The 17733-nt window shown below is 42.1% G+C and overlaps 1 protein-coding gene across 3 annotated transcripts in view; it reads left to right on the top strand.

The window, feature by feature from the left end:
- The window catches only part of LOC149316718 (flavin-containing monooxygenase 5-like), a 49984-nt gene that overhangs the window by 27745 nt on the left and 4506 nt on the right, over window positions 1-17733 (top strand). For all 3 annotated transcript variants that reach the window (XM_089516104.1, XM_089516105.1, XM_089516106.1), the window contains 5 exons: window positions 539-701; window positions 6702-6844; window positions 12652-12851; window positions 14317-14669; window positions 15130-15202. In XM_089516104.1, the coding sequence (XP_089372230.1) occupies window positions 539-701; window positions 6702-6844; window positions 12652-12851; window positions 14317-14669; window positions 15130-15202 (932 nt within the window). The remainder of the gene's footprint in view (window positions 1-538; window positions 702-6701; window positions 6845-12651; window positions 12852-14316; window positions 14670-15129; window positions 15203-17733) is intronic.

Here is a 17733-nt window from a genome sequence, read left to right as displayed (position 1 = left end):
TCATTACCTTTTTTTTCAATCCCGAGGCTCCATCTTCCTCCTCCTCCTCCTTCTCTGATGAGGGGAGGGAATGCTCTGCCCTTTGCCCGCCCTCTGACCTAAATCCCTCCCCTGAACTTGACCTGATCATGATCGGGGGCAAGTTCATATTTCGCGGAACCTGGGTTTTTTCCAAAAAGAAGGATTTTGCCCCGAATCTAGATGACCCGTGCTAAAGAGCATTTGCTTGTGCATGCCTCGAAATGGATTGTGACAGAATTCGGGCCCAATATGAACTTCACGTGCAAGGATGGATTTCTGATCCAGGGTAAAAGGTAGTTTGAATGGGCCCACTGAATGGTAAATCAACACTCATGTGGATCAAAATGATTAAGTGAATCTACTCTAACTGGGACTAGCAACTGGATTTAGGCCTAGATAGGTTGGTTTGGGGCTATAGAGGTCTAATATAATTTGAAGATAAAACCTAAGATTACAGAAACAAGTCCTTGTTCTTCTGCTCATTGGTTTTCTTCTCTTGCTGCATTTTTGTTCTCAGACTGCTGTGTGCAGTGTAACAAGGTGCCCAGACTTCTCTAGCACTGGCCAGTGGGAAGTTGTCACAGAAACTAATGGGAAGCAAGAATCGTCTCTCTTTGATGCAGTCCTCATTTGCACTGGCCACCATACCAATGCACATCTGCCACTGGACTCCTTCCCAGGTACACTTTCAACTTGCCCTTTTCCTTTCTCCTTTCTCCAAAGTCATATAAAATGGAACAATAGAGAAAACTGTGAACTTACCATGCAGCAGAGTGAGGTGACCAGCTTTGGCAGCAGATCTGGGGTGTCAGAAGAAGATGTTATATTTTTACTGACAAGATGATGAAAGGTCTCGTGCCAAAATAAGTTTGGTAGCTTTGGCAACTCTGTATCTTGACTTGGCAAGGGAACCATATGCCAATGTGGTTCAGGCAACAAAATATATTGGGCCTGACCTGCTGGTGATTAATATCATGGCCTGATGGCAGAACAGTCGTGAAATCCACATGGGCTTCTCCATTTTTGCAGTTGCCAAACCTTTCCACATCTCAGGCTTTTGGTGTTCCAGTCAGCCAGAGGCTGCTTCATTAACTGCCATTACAGGGATTCTCAAGAGAGAAAGATGGACCATGGAGTCTTTTACCCATTAACCATTCTTTGATAGCTTTCCTCATGCTTTATGAGATATGCCTTAATTCAGTTTCCTACTAAACACTTTTGTAACCCTCTTCAGTGTTCAAAGTGCTTTATCACTGTTACATCTCAGTCATCTTCCCCATAATCCTGTGGTTAGACAGATAATAAGTTTTGCCATTCCAGCTACTGAGCTTCCTAGCTGAATAAGTGTTGGAAGATTTTTGCATTCTCTTTCCCACTCCTTAGATAGATAGGGATTTCCTGCATGCAAACTCCCCCCCCCCCTCACAAATGAATTATGTGATTTAGGTCACTCCCCCTTTGGGACTAACAGGCATTCGCTTTCCAAGCTTTTCAACTGAATTGCATGTTTTCAGTCTTCTTCCTCTCTCAACTTTCTTTGGAACAATGGTGAGATAGATATTTCTTCTTCACCTGAACTATTCACTAGCTAGATTAGGCTATAGCATCTATGTATAAAGTTAACCCTCCATTTTTGCGTGGATCCATTTGAGACCCCTCCCCTACGGAAACGGAAATGTGCAGATATTGAAGCCCCTCCATCTTATCCTCATGAGTAAGCGAGGGTCACAGATCTGAAGTCCATGAAAAAAGAAGGGCAACTGTATATAAATTAAAACCACTAGTAAACTTTTGTTTGAACTTCAAGCTTCTTGTGTTTGTTGTTTTTGGAGTCAGTCTCGGTTCTTAGGGAAGTATAGTTAGACAAGAGCACATCTCTGCTACTCTGCTGATTTAAAGCTAGACCCTAACAGGCTTGGCTTTGACATTTTTTATATTTAAATATGTTTGTTTCCATTACAAAGGCTGAAGCCTTAGGAAACTTAAATGACCCTACAATAAGCAGAACATGATTCTGCACTGGTAGTCTGGGACTATTAAGAATCTGTGGGCTAGGAACCACACATCTGTGGAAGTCCCATTTTTCTAAATCCTCTAGGTCAGTGGTCCACAAATTATGGAGCCCAGTTTACTGTTTCCTGCATTTGTGGAAATTGCAGGGGTCAGCACACCCAGAGTGCAATGGATGAGTCTCACCTTGGGAAAACCACCTTCACGATCATGGTGTCTCCCTTTTAAGAAATTTTGGACTTCAGCTCCCAGAAGCCTCAGCCATGTTGGCCAATAATCTGGGAATCTGGAAGCTAAAGTCCAAAATTCCTTAAGGATCACAGTTTGGGGACCACTGCTTTAGCTCTTTTCCTAGTTGATCAGACTAACAAATATGCATGTTGTTACACAGAAATGCACAAGTGTTTTGAGTATTCCATGTCTAGTGCTGGGATCCATCTTCTCTCTGTAGTCTAGTGATGAACAGAAGAGGAGTAAAACTAAACAGAAAAATAAAGACAACTTTAGTCTACCATATCAAGGTTACTAACAAGTCCCAAATACCTTTAATTAACTACCAATTTACTTATTAAGTACGTAATGAATGACCTCACACCATACCTTTTTATAGTGCAGACATAAGGGAAGATTGGAATTCTAGTACAATGGGACCTTGGTATCCGTGGGGGATCCATTCTGGACCCCCTCGCAGATGCCAAAAACTGCAGGACCTTAAGTCTTGTTGTCCCAAATAGTAGAGCATGCACATGGCCACACCACCATTAGGGACAATGGGATTTCAGGTAAGCCCCCATTGTCTCCAAACAATGGGGGTTTACCTGAAGTTCCATTGTTTCTAATGGTGGCACGGCCATGTGCGTGCGCCACCACTGGGGATAACAGGGGCTTACTGTCTGAAGATGTTTAAATCTATGGGTGGCAATCTCGTGGATAACAAGGCCCCACTGTATATGTCAGTAGTTGTGAAGTACCTGGCTGTGAGATCTGGAGTCAATCCTGTGCTCAAAAAATAAAACTCATTTGAACCAAAGAAGCTTTATTGATGAATCCAGGCAGTAACAACCAGTGAACCAGTTGCAAAGTCTAAAGCACCAAGGATCTAGTTACACTATTTAACCTATTCAAACCCCTCCCAAACCAGCCCCCCCCTTTTCCCTTTCAAAGCAACAAAAGCGGAGGTTGCTATAGATACCAAGATTGTTTCTATTCCCTCTTCAACTTCACCCAGCCTACCAACCTTGAAAGTCCTTTTCCAAAGTCTAGCAGCTCCCAACATATTCCAAAGACAAGGTGACACCCCTTGCAGCTGCAATCCCAACCCCCTCTATATGCCCTCCTTAAGCAAAAAGCCATTTCGTCTTACTAAAATTTTCCACAAGATGCTATTCTATAACCTATCATTTTATATTATACATTATATTACTACATGCCACAAATTATAAACAACAACTATAACTTCTACTTTAACTTGAATAACAAAACCCTTATATATTTTTATCCTTTATGACAGAACCCTTATACACTGGTTCTTTCATTCTAATAAATGGTTGCAAGTTATGTTTGTGTGTGATGCAAAATTAATTGCTGAGACATAAAGCAGAAATAAAGAAGCCTGAAGGAAAAGGTTATTTCTTAAACTAATGTAGGTGAGCACCTCTGTCCTTTTCTTCTACCCCCATTTCTCTTCATTGCCAAAGCAAAGGGAGTCCTGTCAGTTCTTTTGCCAGAGAGTTGCATTAACTTTCCCTACAATAGTTTCCATCCTTGTGTTCAAACAGAATTCAAAGTCCAGCAGAGTGGGCAACCTAGCAATGAGAACTGTAATGGTTCTGACTCAGTAATTTCCCCTTGCGGTAGGCACAGCTAACCATGGAGCTGGGAATCTTGACTTACAACAGCTTGCAGCATGAGTTTTGCTCCATGGTTGTTGCATTGTGTCATGGAAATGCATCACAAGCAGTCTTATAAATTCTTCAAATTCACCCATTAAGCCAGATCCCCAAATGTGCTCCCAAAAATCTATTAACCATTTCAAAGAATGTGCATATGTCTGACATGGTTGACGTATAACATCATTCTATACTGGAAGCTATTAAAGTTCAGTGTCTTCCACTCTAAGATGTAGATCATTTCATTTCTTAGGTGCTAAGTAGACATTTAACATATTTGGAAGCTCAAGTCCCTCAGTTGGATTATTTTGAAATGGGAGATATATTTTTGTTTTCCCTTTTGATTTATAATTTACTTGTTATGAAAGACTGGTGGATTTCTTTTGTTATTAAAATGTTTCTCACTAAAACTGCATACAAATGATTTTCTTGGTCGTTATGGAACAGATAAGAAAAGCAATTATACCAGATCCTTAGTTTACTTCTTTCTAGATTCTATTGAGCTGACTGGAATTCAATTTTGCAAATACAATAGCACTTTAAATCTCAGTATTGATATTTAAGGCCCATTACAGACGGGCCTGAAAATACGGACTGGGTCTGTATTAGGGTTAGAAATCACTTCCTGACACCCCTAACCCTAGTACGGACCCAGTCCGTACAAAAGTGCGGCGGCCGTTCCACACGTGATCCATTATGACCACTTGACGTCTTTGCGCCGTGCAAGGGCGCCTAGAGCGCCCTTTCCGTGGTGCAAGAAGGAGCTCCGAAATGGAGCTCCTTCTGGGGTTTGCGTCGCTGGGCGCAGCCTTTACATGGCTGTGCCCAGCGACGCAGAGGAGAAAGGGGCCAAGCGGCCCCTTTCTCCTCCTCACCGCCATCGCCGGGTGTCCTTGGGGCTTGAAGCCCCAAGGACACCCCTTTCCAGGCCGCAGGGAAGCGGCCTTTTGCCGCTTCCCCGCGGCCTGCAAAGCAGCGGAATCGGGCCTTAGAGGCTGCTGGTCTGGCAGCTGAGGCCCCGATACAGCGGGGAAAGGGGCGGGTGCAGGCCACCCCAAACGGGCGGTCTGTAACCCACCAATTATTATTATTTATAGTATTTATACTCCGCTCTTCAGCCAAAAGGCTATCAGAGCGGCTTACATTTTAGCAACATTACAACAAATTGTATGTTAAATCTGATGTATATGCCCTGTCCCAAAACTTTAGTGCATCCAACGAAGTGCCAGTATAGCAGGACCCTTCCACACGAGCTGCTCAGTATTACTGCAACATTTGAGTGCAGCCTTACTCTCTCTCTGGCTTTGCTTCGCGAACGAAGATTCAGGAAGGACTCATCCCGTGCTTTGTACAAGTGCGTTGGTGACTAAAAAGGCCAATTCGGGATAAGCAGGTCTGGTTGCAAAAAGCACAGCAGAAAGTCTCCTTGGGTGATGTTTCCAGGTTGCGGTTCTTTCTGCGTTGTCGTTTCTCTTCGAGGCTCGTTCGGCATGAGCTTTCGAAGAAGGCTGCAGCATCGTGGATAGTGCGTCTCCATGCCTCCCGATTTGAGGCCATGGAGGACCATTGTTGGTGATCTATCTGGCCAAGCCTGAGATGTTGTTTCAGGGAGTCCTTGTATCTCTTCTTTGGGGCGCCCCTCTTACGCTGACCCGTGGCGAGTTCACTGTAGAATACTATTTTGGGGAGGCGATGGTCCTTCATCCTAGAAACGTGTCCTGCCCAGCGCAGAAGCGTCTTCAATAGCATGGCCTCAATGCTGGTGATCCCTGCTTGCTCGAGGACAGCAACATTTGTCACATAGTCAGTCCAGTGTATATTTAGAATTGTGCGTAAACAGCGCTGATGAAAGCGTTCAAGGAGTTGTAGGTGTTGGCGATAGGTGACCCATGTTTCAGACCCATAGAGGGGAATAGACAGTACAATGGCTCTATACACACTGATTTTTGTGCTTCGCCTCAAGTGTTTGTTACTCCAGACTTTTTTGTGAAGCCTTCCGAATGCGCTATATGCCTTTGCCAGTCTGTGATCGATCTCTTTATCAATCTTGGCGTCTGAGGAGATGATGCTTCCCAAGTAGGTGAACTGCTGGACAGACTTAAGCACAGATGTGCCTACAGTGATGTGGGGATGGTAGTGTTCTTCCTGTGGTGCAGGCTGGTAGAGAACTTCCGTTTTCTTCAGACTGACTTCCAGCCCAAAGAGCTCTGCAGCTGTTGCAAAACAAGATGTGAGGCGCTGCAGAGCTGCTTCCGTATGAGTGCAGCCTTAAAGCTCTAAATAAATGCAAAATAGAAACAAATGCCATGTAAAAATTATGTGGCAAAGAATGTACCCTTTGATTCCCTCCTAAACACATAGCTGAAATACCACTGAAGGTGAAAAGGGCCTAATCCTTGGCCTTGGCCATTGCAGCTGCTCTCCCTAAACCAGCCCCTTCCTTAGGCCTTTCCCATGCACTGGGCCAAACAAATAACTCATAGGGGTTACACTCGTATAGAAAGAGCTGAAGTAAGTGAAATAAAATATTTAAAAGCAAAGAAAAATGGAATATTCTTCAAACAGAAATGAATTTTGTATCAAAAAGGAACACTTCATTAACACAAAGAATAGTAGTATGGGTGGGCACAGGGTAAGAGTATAAATGTTTTGCTGAGAACAATCCAATGTGCAATTTGTATTCCACTACTTAATGTATATGCGGAAAGCTGAATGATCAACCTGCTTTACCATACAGATCCTTATGACATTAAATTAAACAATTTCCTGGTTTCCTTACAGGGATCACAAAGTTCAAAGGTGGCTATTTTCACAGTCATGATTACAAAAGTCCTGATGAATTTACAGGAAAAAGAGTAATTGTGATTGGCATCGGGAACTCTGGTGGGGATCTAGCTGTGGAGATAAGCCGCAAAGCAAAACAGGTTTGGTTCAATACTATGACAACTTTTCTCGGTCTGACAACACCATAAGATATCAGGATCTTTGGAACAGAATGGTGGTGGGAGGAAAACCAAAGGGAAACTGGCCAAGCAGTCAGTAACTGTTTTTAAAGAGTAAGACCACTTTGAAAGCATCATCACCATTTTGTACATTTCCTTCCAATTGTCAAAAGAAGTGCCAAACACTGATTCTGTGAATGCTTTTGAACCTGGAAAAATCCTGAGCAGAGAGCTCCCTTTCTTCTGCATCCCCTCCCACCAACAGCACTGTTCCAAAGGACCCCCAGGTTCTTAGAACACATTGCTGGGCTGTGAGGGGGCACAACTAAAGTGAGCCAAAGACCATTTTAGCATCTATTTTAATAGTTGGTATAATTGTCGTTTTCTAGTCAGGATCAATCAAAAAACCACCAAACAGTGAAATGACAAACATGGCTACCTCTGCATGTTTTCTAGTCAGGGCCATTTGAGTTGCATTCGTAAGTTTTTAATCAATGGTCTTATAGTTAAATCTGCTGCACCAAATGTTAAACAAAAAACAGATTAATTCAGTTATGTATTCCAGATCCAGTGTTCTCCCTTGGCTGGGTATACATTTCTAGTTTGAGTTGCAAAGCCAGGTTTCAAACGCCAAAAATCAAACTCTGTGACAGTTTTTAAAACCTTACACCTGCACACCTCTCATGTTAATTGATTACATTGTACCATTTAGGATAGTGAAATTCCAAACAGATACAAGAAAACACCCTAGGAGGCCCATCCCCAAAAATAGGAATGGTTTTCTTCAAATATGGAAATGTGCTGACCACATGACCACAAGTCGAACATGAGTCAACAATGTGATGTGGAAGCTAAAGAGGCTAGTGCAATTTTAGGCTGCATCAATGGAAGTGCAGTGTCTAGATTGAGGGAAGTAATAGTGCCAATCAATTCTGCTTTGGTCAGGCCTCACCTGGAGTGCTGCGTCCAGTTTTGGACACCACAATTTAGGGGAGATTTGGACAAGCTGGAGCATGTCCAGAGGTGGGTGACCAAGGTGGTGAGGGGTCTGAAAACCATGTCCTATGGAGAACTACTTGGGGAGGTGGGTTAGTTTAGCCTGAAGAAGAGACAGCTTATATGATGGCTCTGTTTAAATATTTGAAGGGGTGCCATAGTGAGGATGGAGCAAGCTTGTTTTCTGCTGCTCCAGAGAATAGGACCTGGAACAATGGATGGAAGAAGCTACAGGAAAAGATATTCATAGAATCATAGAATCGTAGAGTTGGAAGAGACCACTAGGGCCATCCAGTCCAACCCCCTGCCATGCAGGAAATCCAAATCAAAGCATTCCACCTAATATTAAGAGGAACCTCCTGACAGTAAGGGCTGTTTGACAGTGGAACACACTTCCTCAGAGAGTGGTGGAGTCTCCTTCTTTGGAGGTCTCTAAACAGAGACTCAATGGCCTGCAGGGGGTTGAACTGGATGGCCCTTGTGGTCTCTTCCAATTCTATGATTCTAAGATGTGGTTTCGTTTTTTAAAAAAAAATATGAGGTTGTTCATAACATTTCAAATTTCCTGGCAGAACTGGAAGAAACATACAGGTATAGGTCCCTCTTCTGAGAGAAGCAAAGCTGTTACGTTTCACATGAATAAGTACAGACCTTTTTCTGCAAGGTGACTTTTTCTATTTTTAGAGGTATCCAAAAAAAGGTACACTTATCGTTGTGAGTTCCCTGTGAAAATTGCAGGCAGCATAAACACGGTCTTAAGTAACAAACCTCTGATATTTCAGAAAGCTTGACTATAAATCGACCTCATGTATAAGTCGAGGGCAAGTTTTGCGGCCAAAATTATTGATTCTGACATGACCCATAGGATGAGTGTAAAACTTGGAGGTTCCTTCAATGTGTATGCGAGCCGCAAGAGGGAAGCAGCAATCAATACAAAGTTTCAGTGTTTCAGCCTTCACTCTGGAGACAGTGCTTGGTGAGAGAATGACTGTTAAACAAACAGCAACCAATCAGTCAATCCCCAAGGACTGTATCTGCTTGGCTCAAGACAGAAAGAAAAGCTGCTATCACATTACCATACTGACATGTAAATAAGGGTCCTGGGATCTTGGGGTCATTTTGGTTTAAAATATATTCTAGTAATAACCAAGATTACAGCTACCTTCAACATCTGCTGTAATTGTGAATACTTCCTCTAAAAAAAAACCCTAACCTGATATTACAGAACAGTCATTGTGATAACATAACAGATGAGATGAGGGCTATAATGAGACCATAGTCTGTGATGCAGAGGGTTCGATAATGCATGGTTACATCACTATTTTAAAATTTTATGCTGATTTTCATAGCTCTCTAGTTCTACACTTATCCTTTTGAGCATCTACAGGTTGCTTGCAGACATCCTATGATGTATGCCATTTTTATAGAAATTGGCCTCCAAAAACATGGGTGTATCTGGCAAATGAAAGCCTCTTCTTGGCTGGGGGAGTAGGGAACCAGGACTCTTCAAGAGGTGCCTCATTGTCATCTAAGATCTTATCTCTTATTGAGTATGGGTCAAGGCAGGGAATATGGCATTCAATCCTCAGTGGGTTATTTGGCAGTGATAGTGGATTGATCATGAGTGCATGAGTGTTTCCTTGAAGTTGCCTACAAAGCTCACTTGGGACTGCTTGCCCACATGCATGCACACGGTCTCAAGTGAGCTTATGGAAAGAATGGACCACTCTCTTAATTGATGAAATTTGTCTGTGTAATTGGCATGGAAAGAGCAGGCTTATGTCAGTTCTACTTCCTCTGCAGGCTTGTTTTGGACTGCTTGCACATGCTGCTTGCAAAGCAGGCTGAGAGGGGGCAAAAGGCACTAAGCCAGCTGTGGAGGCTTGGCACCTTTCTTCCCTCTGAGCTCACTTGGCAAGCAGCATGTGCGCCTGTGTGAGCAATCCAAAGCAAGTCTCCATAGCAGTCCAAAGTGAGAGCTATTTGAGCCTCCCAGCCTCTTTCTGTGTTCAGTCCATGGTGCATCTGAAATTGTGGGCAATGCTCCTTCAGTCTGCGTTCAGTCATTTGTGGTGCTTCTAGGATTGGAGGCAGTGTGTCTCTTAACAGCATTTCAGTATTTCTTCTTACAGTAGTACAGTATTTGTTCTCATAATACTTATAAAACCCAGCCACCAGCACTGAGGCAGTTATTTTGCAGCAGCTGGATTTCAACTCCCCCCCCCCCCAAGTAAAATGTGTCCCAGCCAGAGTTGTTCACACACATTTGCCACTGGGATGCAATTTGCTGTGTGTGTGTGTGGGGGGGGGGGGTTAAAACCTAGCAGCCACACCAGACTCATAAGGCATCATAGGAAGCAGTGCTACTGTCTCCCAGCAGCCTATTCTAGGTCTGATACAACTGCTGGGTGAGCTAGAAAGGCAGGCAGTGCCCCTTCTTGCTGACCCATCAGCTGTGCCAGTTGTGGAGAGGGTTGCCAGGAGGCAGCAGCACCACATCCCTATCCCTGACAGAGGGAGGTAGTCAGAGAGGTTTATCACATGGGAGGAATTTCTCTTAATTTTGAATGAAAAGAAAGTGTGGCCAGAACACATTCACGTGAATTTGCTAGTTCAGCGAATTTACGTGAATTCGAATTGCGTTCAAACTGATTTCCCATTGCCCAAAAATAGTTTGCCATTGCCCAAAATTGTGTGTGGTAGTCTATCACGCAATAATGTGAAGCCCCATGATTGCGTTTGGATTGGATTATACTTCCAATTTCCCTTGTCTGATAAACTCCAGAGTGCGTGTCTTGGGATGGATAGGAGTGACTGCCCACTGGACATTTACAACCCCCCCCCGAGGTATCATCAGGTGCAGTCCATACTCCCAAGGCCCTTTTGTAACACACCTGCTTATTGATAATGCTCAAGGCCACCCTTAAAGCACTCACCAATTATTTCAGAAAAATTAAAGTTACCTTCATGCCTGCAAACACAACTTCATTGCAGTAGCCAACGGATCAAGGTGTGATTTCAGCATTAAATCTTACTGCCTAAGGATGACTTTTGCAATAGCTTTAGCTACATTAGAGGATGATCTTTTTGAGGGATCAAAGTAGAATAAGTTAAAAGCTCCTTGGAAAGGCATCATTATTTTGGATGCCATTAAAACAATTAGAGATGCATGAAATAAAGAAACAAATTGGAAAGACTTTTTTGGGGGGTGGGGGGAAGAACACATTTCCATATTCATGGACAATTTTCAATGTGTTCAGGATTCAGTGGAGGAAATCACTTCAAATGTATTTGACATGGCAAGGGAATTAGAATTGGAAGATATTTCATAATTGCTTGGATCTCATGATGTGCCTCTAACTGCTGATGATCTCCTGGTACTTAGAGAACAGAGAAGGCTGTTCAGAGAATGGGAAGCCCAGCAAAGCCTTTGAGGGCATCAATCATGAAAAGCTATGGAATGCATTCAAAGACATGGGAGTCCCATTACATCTGATAGTTCTGACAAGAAATCTACACCCAGGACAAGAAGCCACTGTTAGAATAGAATATGGAGAAATAGAATGATGCCCATTGGCAAGGGGGTCAGGCAAGACTGCATTTTATCACCCTACTTGTTCAACTTGTACATGGAAAACAACATACAAAGAGCAGGTTTAGAGTTAGAAGGAGGAGGAGTGAAGATAAGAGGAAGGAACATCAACAATCTAAGACACAATATTACTAGCAGAAAACATCAGAGACTTGGAACAATTACTAATAAAGGTCAAAGAAGAGAATGCCAAGGCAAGTTTGCTGCTGAACATAAAGAACATAAAAATATGACCACAGAGGAACTACATAAATTCAACCTAGACAATGAGAAAATTTAAATGATCAACGGTTTCGCATACTTTAGATCAAACATTGATCAGTCAAGAGAAAAGAAAAAGGTTAGGAATGGGATGGGCAATAGTAGAAGATTTAGACAAGATGTTAAATAACAAAGATATAAAGTTGTTCACTAAACTTAAAATAATCCGAGCAATGGTATTCCACATCACTATGTACAGTTGTGAGAGCTGGGCAGTGAAGAAAGCTGATAGAAAGAAAATAAATTCATTTAAATGTGGTGCTGAAGAGTAATGTTGAGGATACTGTGGACAGCCAAAAAGACAAACAGATAGGTCCTTGAACAGATCAAGCCTAAATTCTCAGTGGAAGCCAAGGCCATCATTTTTAGCACATCATGAAAAGACATGGCTCATTAGAAAAGACAGTAATACTAGGGAAGATAGAGGGTAGTAGAAAGAGAGAAAGGCTGCATGCCAGATGGGTAGATTCAATTGGGAAGGACACAGGCATGAATGTATGGACGTTATCAGACAAGGGAAATTGGAAGTATAATCCAATGGCAATCTGAACGCAGTCATGGGGTTTAATGTTATTGTGTGATAGACTACAACATGTAATTTCAGGCAACGGGAAGTCGGTCCGAACGCAATCATGGGGTTTAACATTATTGCGGGATAGACTACCACCCGCAAATTCGGGCAATGGCATGCTATTTTTGGGCAATGGAAAGTCAGTTCGAACGCAATTTGAATTCATGTAAATTCGCTGAACTAGTGAATTCATGTGACTGCATTGTGGCCCCACTTGCTTTTCATTCAAAATTAAGAGAAATTCCTCCTGTGTGATAAGCTCCTGTATATTAAACAGAGTAGTGGAAGGCAGGTGGTCTTGGCAGGGGATGGACAACAAATTTTGAGTAGATTTATTACCTGAAACAACCCTTTCTATATTATGCCCAGGTCTTCCTCAGCACTCGGCGAGGAGCATGGATTATCAATCGTGTTGGTGATAAGGGCTACCCTGCAGACGTGGTGCTTTCTTCTCGATATAATACCTTACTGAAACAGTTTCTTAGCATCTCCATGCTAAATAATTGGGTGGAGAAGAAACTGAATGCCAGATTCAACCATTCTCATTATGGCTTGAAACCTAATCACAGGTATTTTATCAATTGGTTGTATTTTTGTTTCCTGTCCCTTGTCTCAAGCGCCCAACGCTCAGAGTGGACACCATTGCAATATGCTATGTTGCTTTATTTTCATTATTTATTCAGTACATTTATACCTAGTATTTCTTCTACCACAGAATGGCATACATATGCTCCCAGCCGGTCCCCTATCAAAATTCTGAGCAGTCTCAAACCTGTTCAGCTGCCATAGATGGCAGAATCATATGCCTTCAGACATATGGGACCTATGGGACCTAGGGCTGTCTGGGACAGAAAGACAGGCAAACCCCTGTTTATATATTTATTATTATTTGTTGTTTATATTCTTAGGAGGTTCCAGTTTTCAAGATATTATATGCTACATGTAGTTTTATATTCTATTATGTATTCAAATTATAATAGTGTATAATATATACTATAATAACAATATATGTATCTTCATACAGAACCACACATTGTCTATTGGGCCCTAATGGCCCTCCCCTCCAGGAAGGCTGATTTGGGAGGAAGACTATTTGGAGCAGGTGGAGATGCTTCAATTACTTCTCTGTCTTCTGCTCTTCTTCTCCCTATTATTCCCTACTACCCCCCATTGTCCCCATTAGCAATCAGTCATATGTTTTAGTATGCAACAGGTAGCTAAATGCTTGGAAGATGGTCTAGGCTGGCCTTGGGCCTTTCTATAACATTCCCAGTTCAACACTGGTGTCCAAGAAAAAAAATGAAAGTAGAGGTTTTCACTCATAACTGTCCCTGTAGCATGGGTAGGGATCATGCAACCTTCCAAGTGTTAACTTACAACTTACAGCATTCCTCACCATTGTTACTACTGGCAAGGGTGATAGGAGTAATTTGCTGTTCATCATCATCTGGACGGTCACTTAATTCCTATCCCTATTTGGTGACAGCATTCTAAGGAGACTCCAGTAATCTATGTGACACCTCTGTAGATTAAAAACAAAAATTTAGTAGTTTTCACCTCTACCATAGCCAAAGCTTTTGTAAAATTAATGTGTTTATTTAATTAATTCTCTACTCAAGACCATGCTATTGCAACACACTTTTTGCATTACATCAGGAATAGCTCTTAACAATGCCATTCGAGTATGCACCCGCACAGCCACGACAATGGTCTGCCCCAAAAAGGAGCTGTGAAATGCAGCTCCTTCAGGTGATGTTGCCAAGGCGCCATTAGCGCCTGGGGTGTCGCCGTGATGTCACGTGTGCGCTGTCCCATTTGGATGCAGTGCACACACGATGTCATTGACACATGCGCCATGTGGATGGCGCTACGTAAACATGGAGCTGCTGTTATGTGCTAGGGTTTGGGAGCACGCCGCTTCCCACCCATGTGTACTGGGCCACAGTCACATTGTAAAGTGAATAATTAAGGCCAAGAAGCAAATTCTCCTGCTAGTTCCACTGAATTGTTATTTCATATTTTTACATTTTTCAGGTTTTTCAGTCAGCATCCAACTATGAATGATGAACTGCCAAACTGCATCATTTCAGGAAGAGTGCTCATAAAACCAAATGTCACTGAATTTACTGAAACCGCTGCCATTTTTGAAGATGGCTCTAAGGAAGAGAATATAGATTTTGTTGTCTTTGCGACTGGATACTCTTTCTCTTTTCCCTTCCTTGGGAACTGTGTAAGAGTCATTGAGAATGATATCACGCTATATAAATACGTCTTCCCTCCTCATTTGGAAAAACCTACATTGGCTATCATTGGTCTTGCCCAACCATTGGGCGCCATCATGCCCATTGCTGAATTGCAAGCTCGTTGGGCAACACGTGTGTTTAAGGGTGAGAGCCTTTATTTTACTTCTGGGTGCTATTAGTGATGTATTAATAGTATGTTTCCAACAGTAAACATCATAAGCCATGATTATAAACTGATAGTTCCAGGTATGGGAGGTATTTTCTGGATATGGCAGGTATTTCTTTCCTTGCACTACACAAGGAAGTTTTTGATTTGCTGATCAGTTGTGCTTGTTGGAGATGGAATAGTATGTGATAACCCAGAGCACCTACTGAACCATTTTAATTCCTCTTTTCCTACAGATGCCTAGAAATAATAGCTCGCATGAGACAGCTTAATTTCAGTTAATGCCTCCCCCAACCTAGCTGTGATAAGGGAGCTTTTGCTGAATGAGGATTAATGATAGCCTTAAGATATTTGAAAGTGTTGTTTCTCTTCATTTTTCATCTGGCTTGATTCTAGTACTCTAAAACATTGTCTCTTCACTGTGTCCTCTTTTTAAAGGAGATGCTACGCTACCAACAGTAAGTGAGATGATGTCTGATATTACAATGAAGAAAGCAGAAATTGCTAATAGGTATGAGGAAAGCCTAATCTGAATTGTTAAAATGTATGCCCACCTTCCACCATTACTATCTTTTTCCTATTGTGGTCGTATTACAGACTGAATCATTTATAGACCCAAATTCAAGTATTAGTTTTAACTATTCAAGTTAAGAAATTGGGGATTAATAATAGTCTCCTTTAATAAACTGGGGATTTTAAGGACAATTTTGTTAAGGTTACTGCTGGTTTTAATTCCCTCAGCAGTAAGCCATCCAAGTTGACAATCCAGAATTGGATTGTGTCCTTTTTACACTTCCAGCTTCATTCTGGTTCCCATTGTTTTGCCTTGTTTCATGTTATTTGTTCATTATCCTTAATTTCATGTTATTTATGCAATTCATGTTATTTCATAGAATCATAGATTCATAGAGTTGGAAGAGACCACAAGGGCCATCCAATCCAATGCCCTGCCATGCAGGAACTCTCAATCAAAGTATCCCTGACAGATGGCTATTCACCCTCTGCTTAAAGACCTCCAAAGAAGGGGACTCCACCACACACTCAGGGAGTGTGTTCCACTGTCAAACAGCCCTTACTGTCAGGAAGTTCCTCCTAATGTTGAGGTGGAATCTCTTCCTGCAGCTTGCATCCATTGCTCCGGGTCCTAGTCTCTGGAGCAGCAGAAAACTAGCTTGCTCCCTCCTCAATATGACATCCCTTCAAATATTTAAACATGGCTATCATATCACCTCTTAACCTTCTTTTCTCCAGGCTAAATATCCCCAGCTCCCTAAATCGTTCCTCATAGGACATGGTTTCCAGACCCTTCACCATTTTAGTCGCCCTCTTTTGGACACGCTCCAGTGTCTCAATGTCCTTTTTGAATTGTAGTGCCCAGGCTGGATACTAGGTGGGGTCTGATCAAAGCAAAATAGAGTGGCACTATTACTTCTCTTGATCTAGACACTATACTTCTATTGATGCAGCCTAAAATTGCATTGGCCTTTTTAGCAACCGCATCACACTGTTGAATCATGTTCAACTTGTGGTCTACTTTGACTCCCAGAACCCTTTCACATGTAGTTTCATTCAGCCAGATGTCCCCCATCCTATATCTTTGCATTTTATTTTTCCACCCTAAGTGCAGTACCTTACATTTCTCCATGTTGAATTTCATTTTGTTAGCTTTGGCCCAGCTTTCTAGTCTATTCAGGTCATTTTGAATTTTGATCCTGTCCTCTGGGGTATTAGCTATTCCTCCTAATTTGGTGTCATCTGCAAATCAGATGAGTATGCCCCCAATTCTGTCATCCAAGTCATTGATAAAGATGTTGAATAGCACTGGGCCCAGGACAGAGCCCTGTGGGATCCCACTGGTCACTTCTCTCCAGGATGAAAAGGAGCCATTGTTGAGCACTCTTTGGGTTCAATCAGTCAACCAATTAGAAATCCATGTAACAGTTATGTTGTCTAGCCCACATTTTACAAGCTTGTTTGTAAGAATGTCATGGGAAACCTTGTCAAAGGCCTTACTGAAATCAAGATATACTATATCCACAACATTCCCTTCAACTACCAAGGTCATAATTTTATCAGAGAAAGAGATTAGATTTTTCTGGCATGGCTTGTTTCTCTAGATTTTTTCCTGGTATAGATGTCAGACTAACTGGACGATAATTGTTGGGATCCTCTTTTTTCCCCTTTTTGAATATAGGGACAACGTTTGCCCTCCTCCAGTCTGCTGGGACTTCTCCTGTTCTCCAGGAGTTCTCAAAGATTATTGTCAATGGTTCTGATATTACATTTGCCAGTTCTTTCAATACTCTTGGATGTAGTTCATCTAGTCCTGGAGACTTATGTTCATTTAGATTAACAAGGTATTCCTGTACTATCTCTTTATTTATTCTGTGCTGAATTCCCCCATTCTGTCCTCTGCTTCATTATCCTCAGGTTGAGCACCCTTTTCCTTTTCTGAGAAGACTGAGACAAATAAGGTGTTGAGTAATTCTGCCTTTTCTCTGTCTTCTGTTAGCATTTTGCCATCCTCTCCACACAGTGGCCCTACTGTTTCCTTCTTCTTCCTTTTGCTGCGGACATATCCAAAAAAAGCCCTTTTTGTTGTTCTTAACCTCTCTAGCAAGCCTGAGTTCATTCTGCGCTTTAGCTTTTCTAACTTTACTCCTACACAGGCTAGTTATTTGTTTGAATTCCTCTTTGGTAATTTCCCCATTTTTTCATTTCTTATTCATGTTCCATTTAAAACTTAGCTCAATTGAAAGTTCCTTAGTCATCTATCCTGGCTTCCTGAGGCACCTCCCATTTTACTTCCTCACTGGTACTGTTTCAAATTGTGCCTTCAGTATCTCCCTTTTGGGAAACTGCCATCCGTCCTGAACTCCCTTCTCTTTTAGTATGCCAGACAATGGGATCACCTCTAGTATTTCTCCAAGTTTACTAAAATTAGCTCTCCTAAAATCTAGAATGTGTGTCTGACTGTGCCTGGCTTCTCCTTTCCACTGTATAACAAATTCTAGGAGAACATCATCCTTGTTGGTTAGGATC

Source organism: Sceloporus occidentalis, unplaced genomic scaffold (assembly GCF_023333645.1).
Source record: "Sceloporus occidentalis isolate IW3139 unplaced genomic scaffold, rSceOcc1.0.p SCAF_3, whole genome shotgun sequence".
Classification (NCBI taxonomy): Eukaryota; Metazoa; Chordata; class Lepidosauria; order Squamata; family Phrynosomatidae; genus Sceloporus; species Sceloporus occidentalis.
Note: the sequence above shows the minus strand (reverse complement) of the source record. Positions and strands in the feature narration are given on the sequence as shown.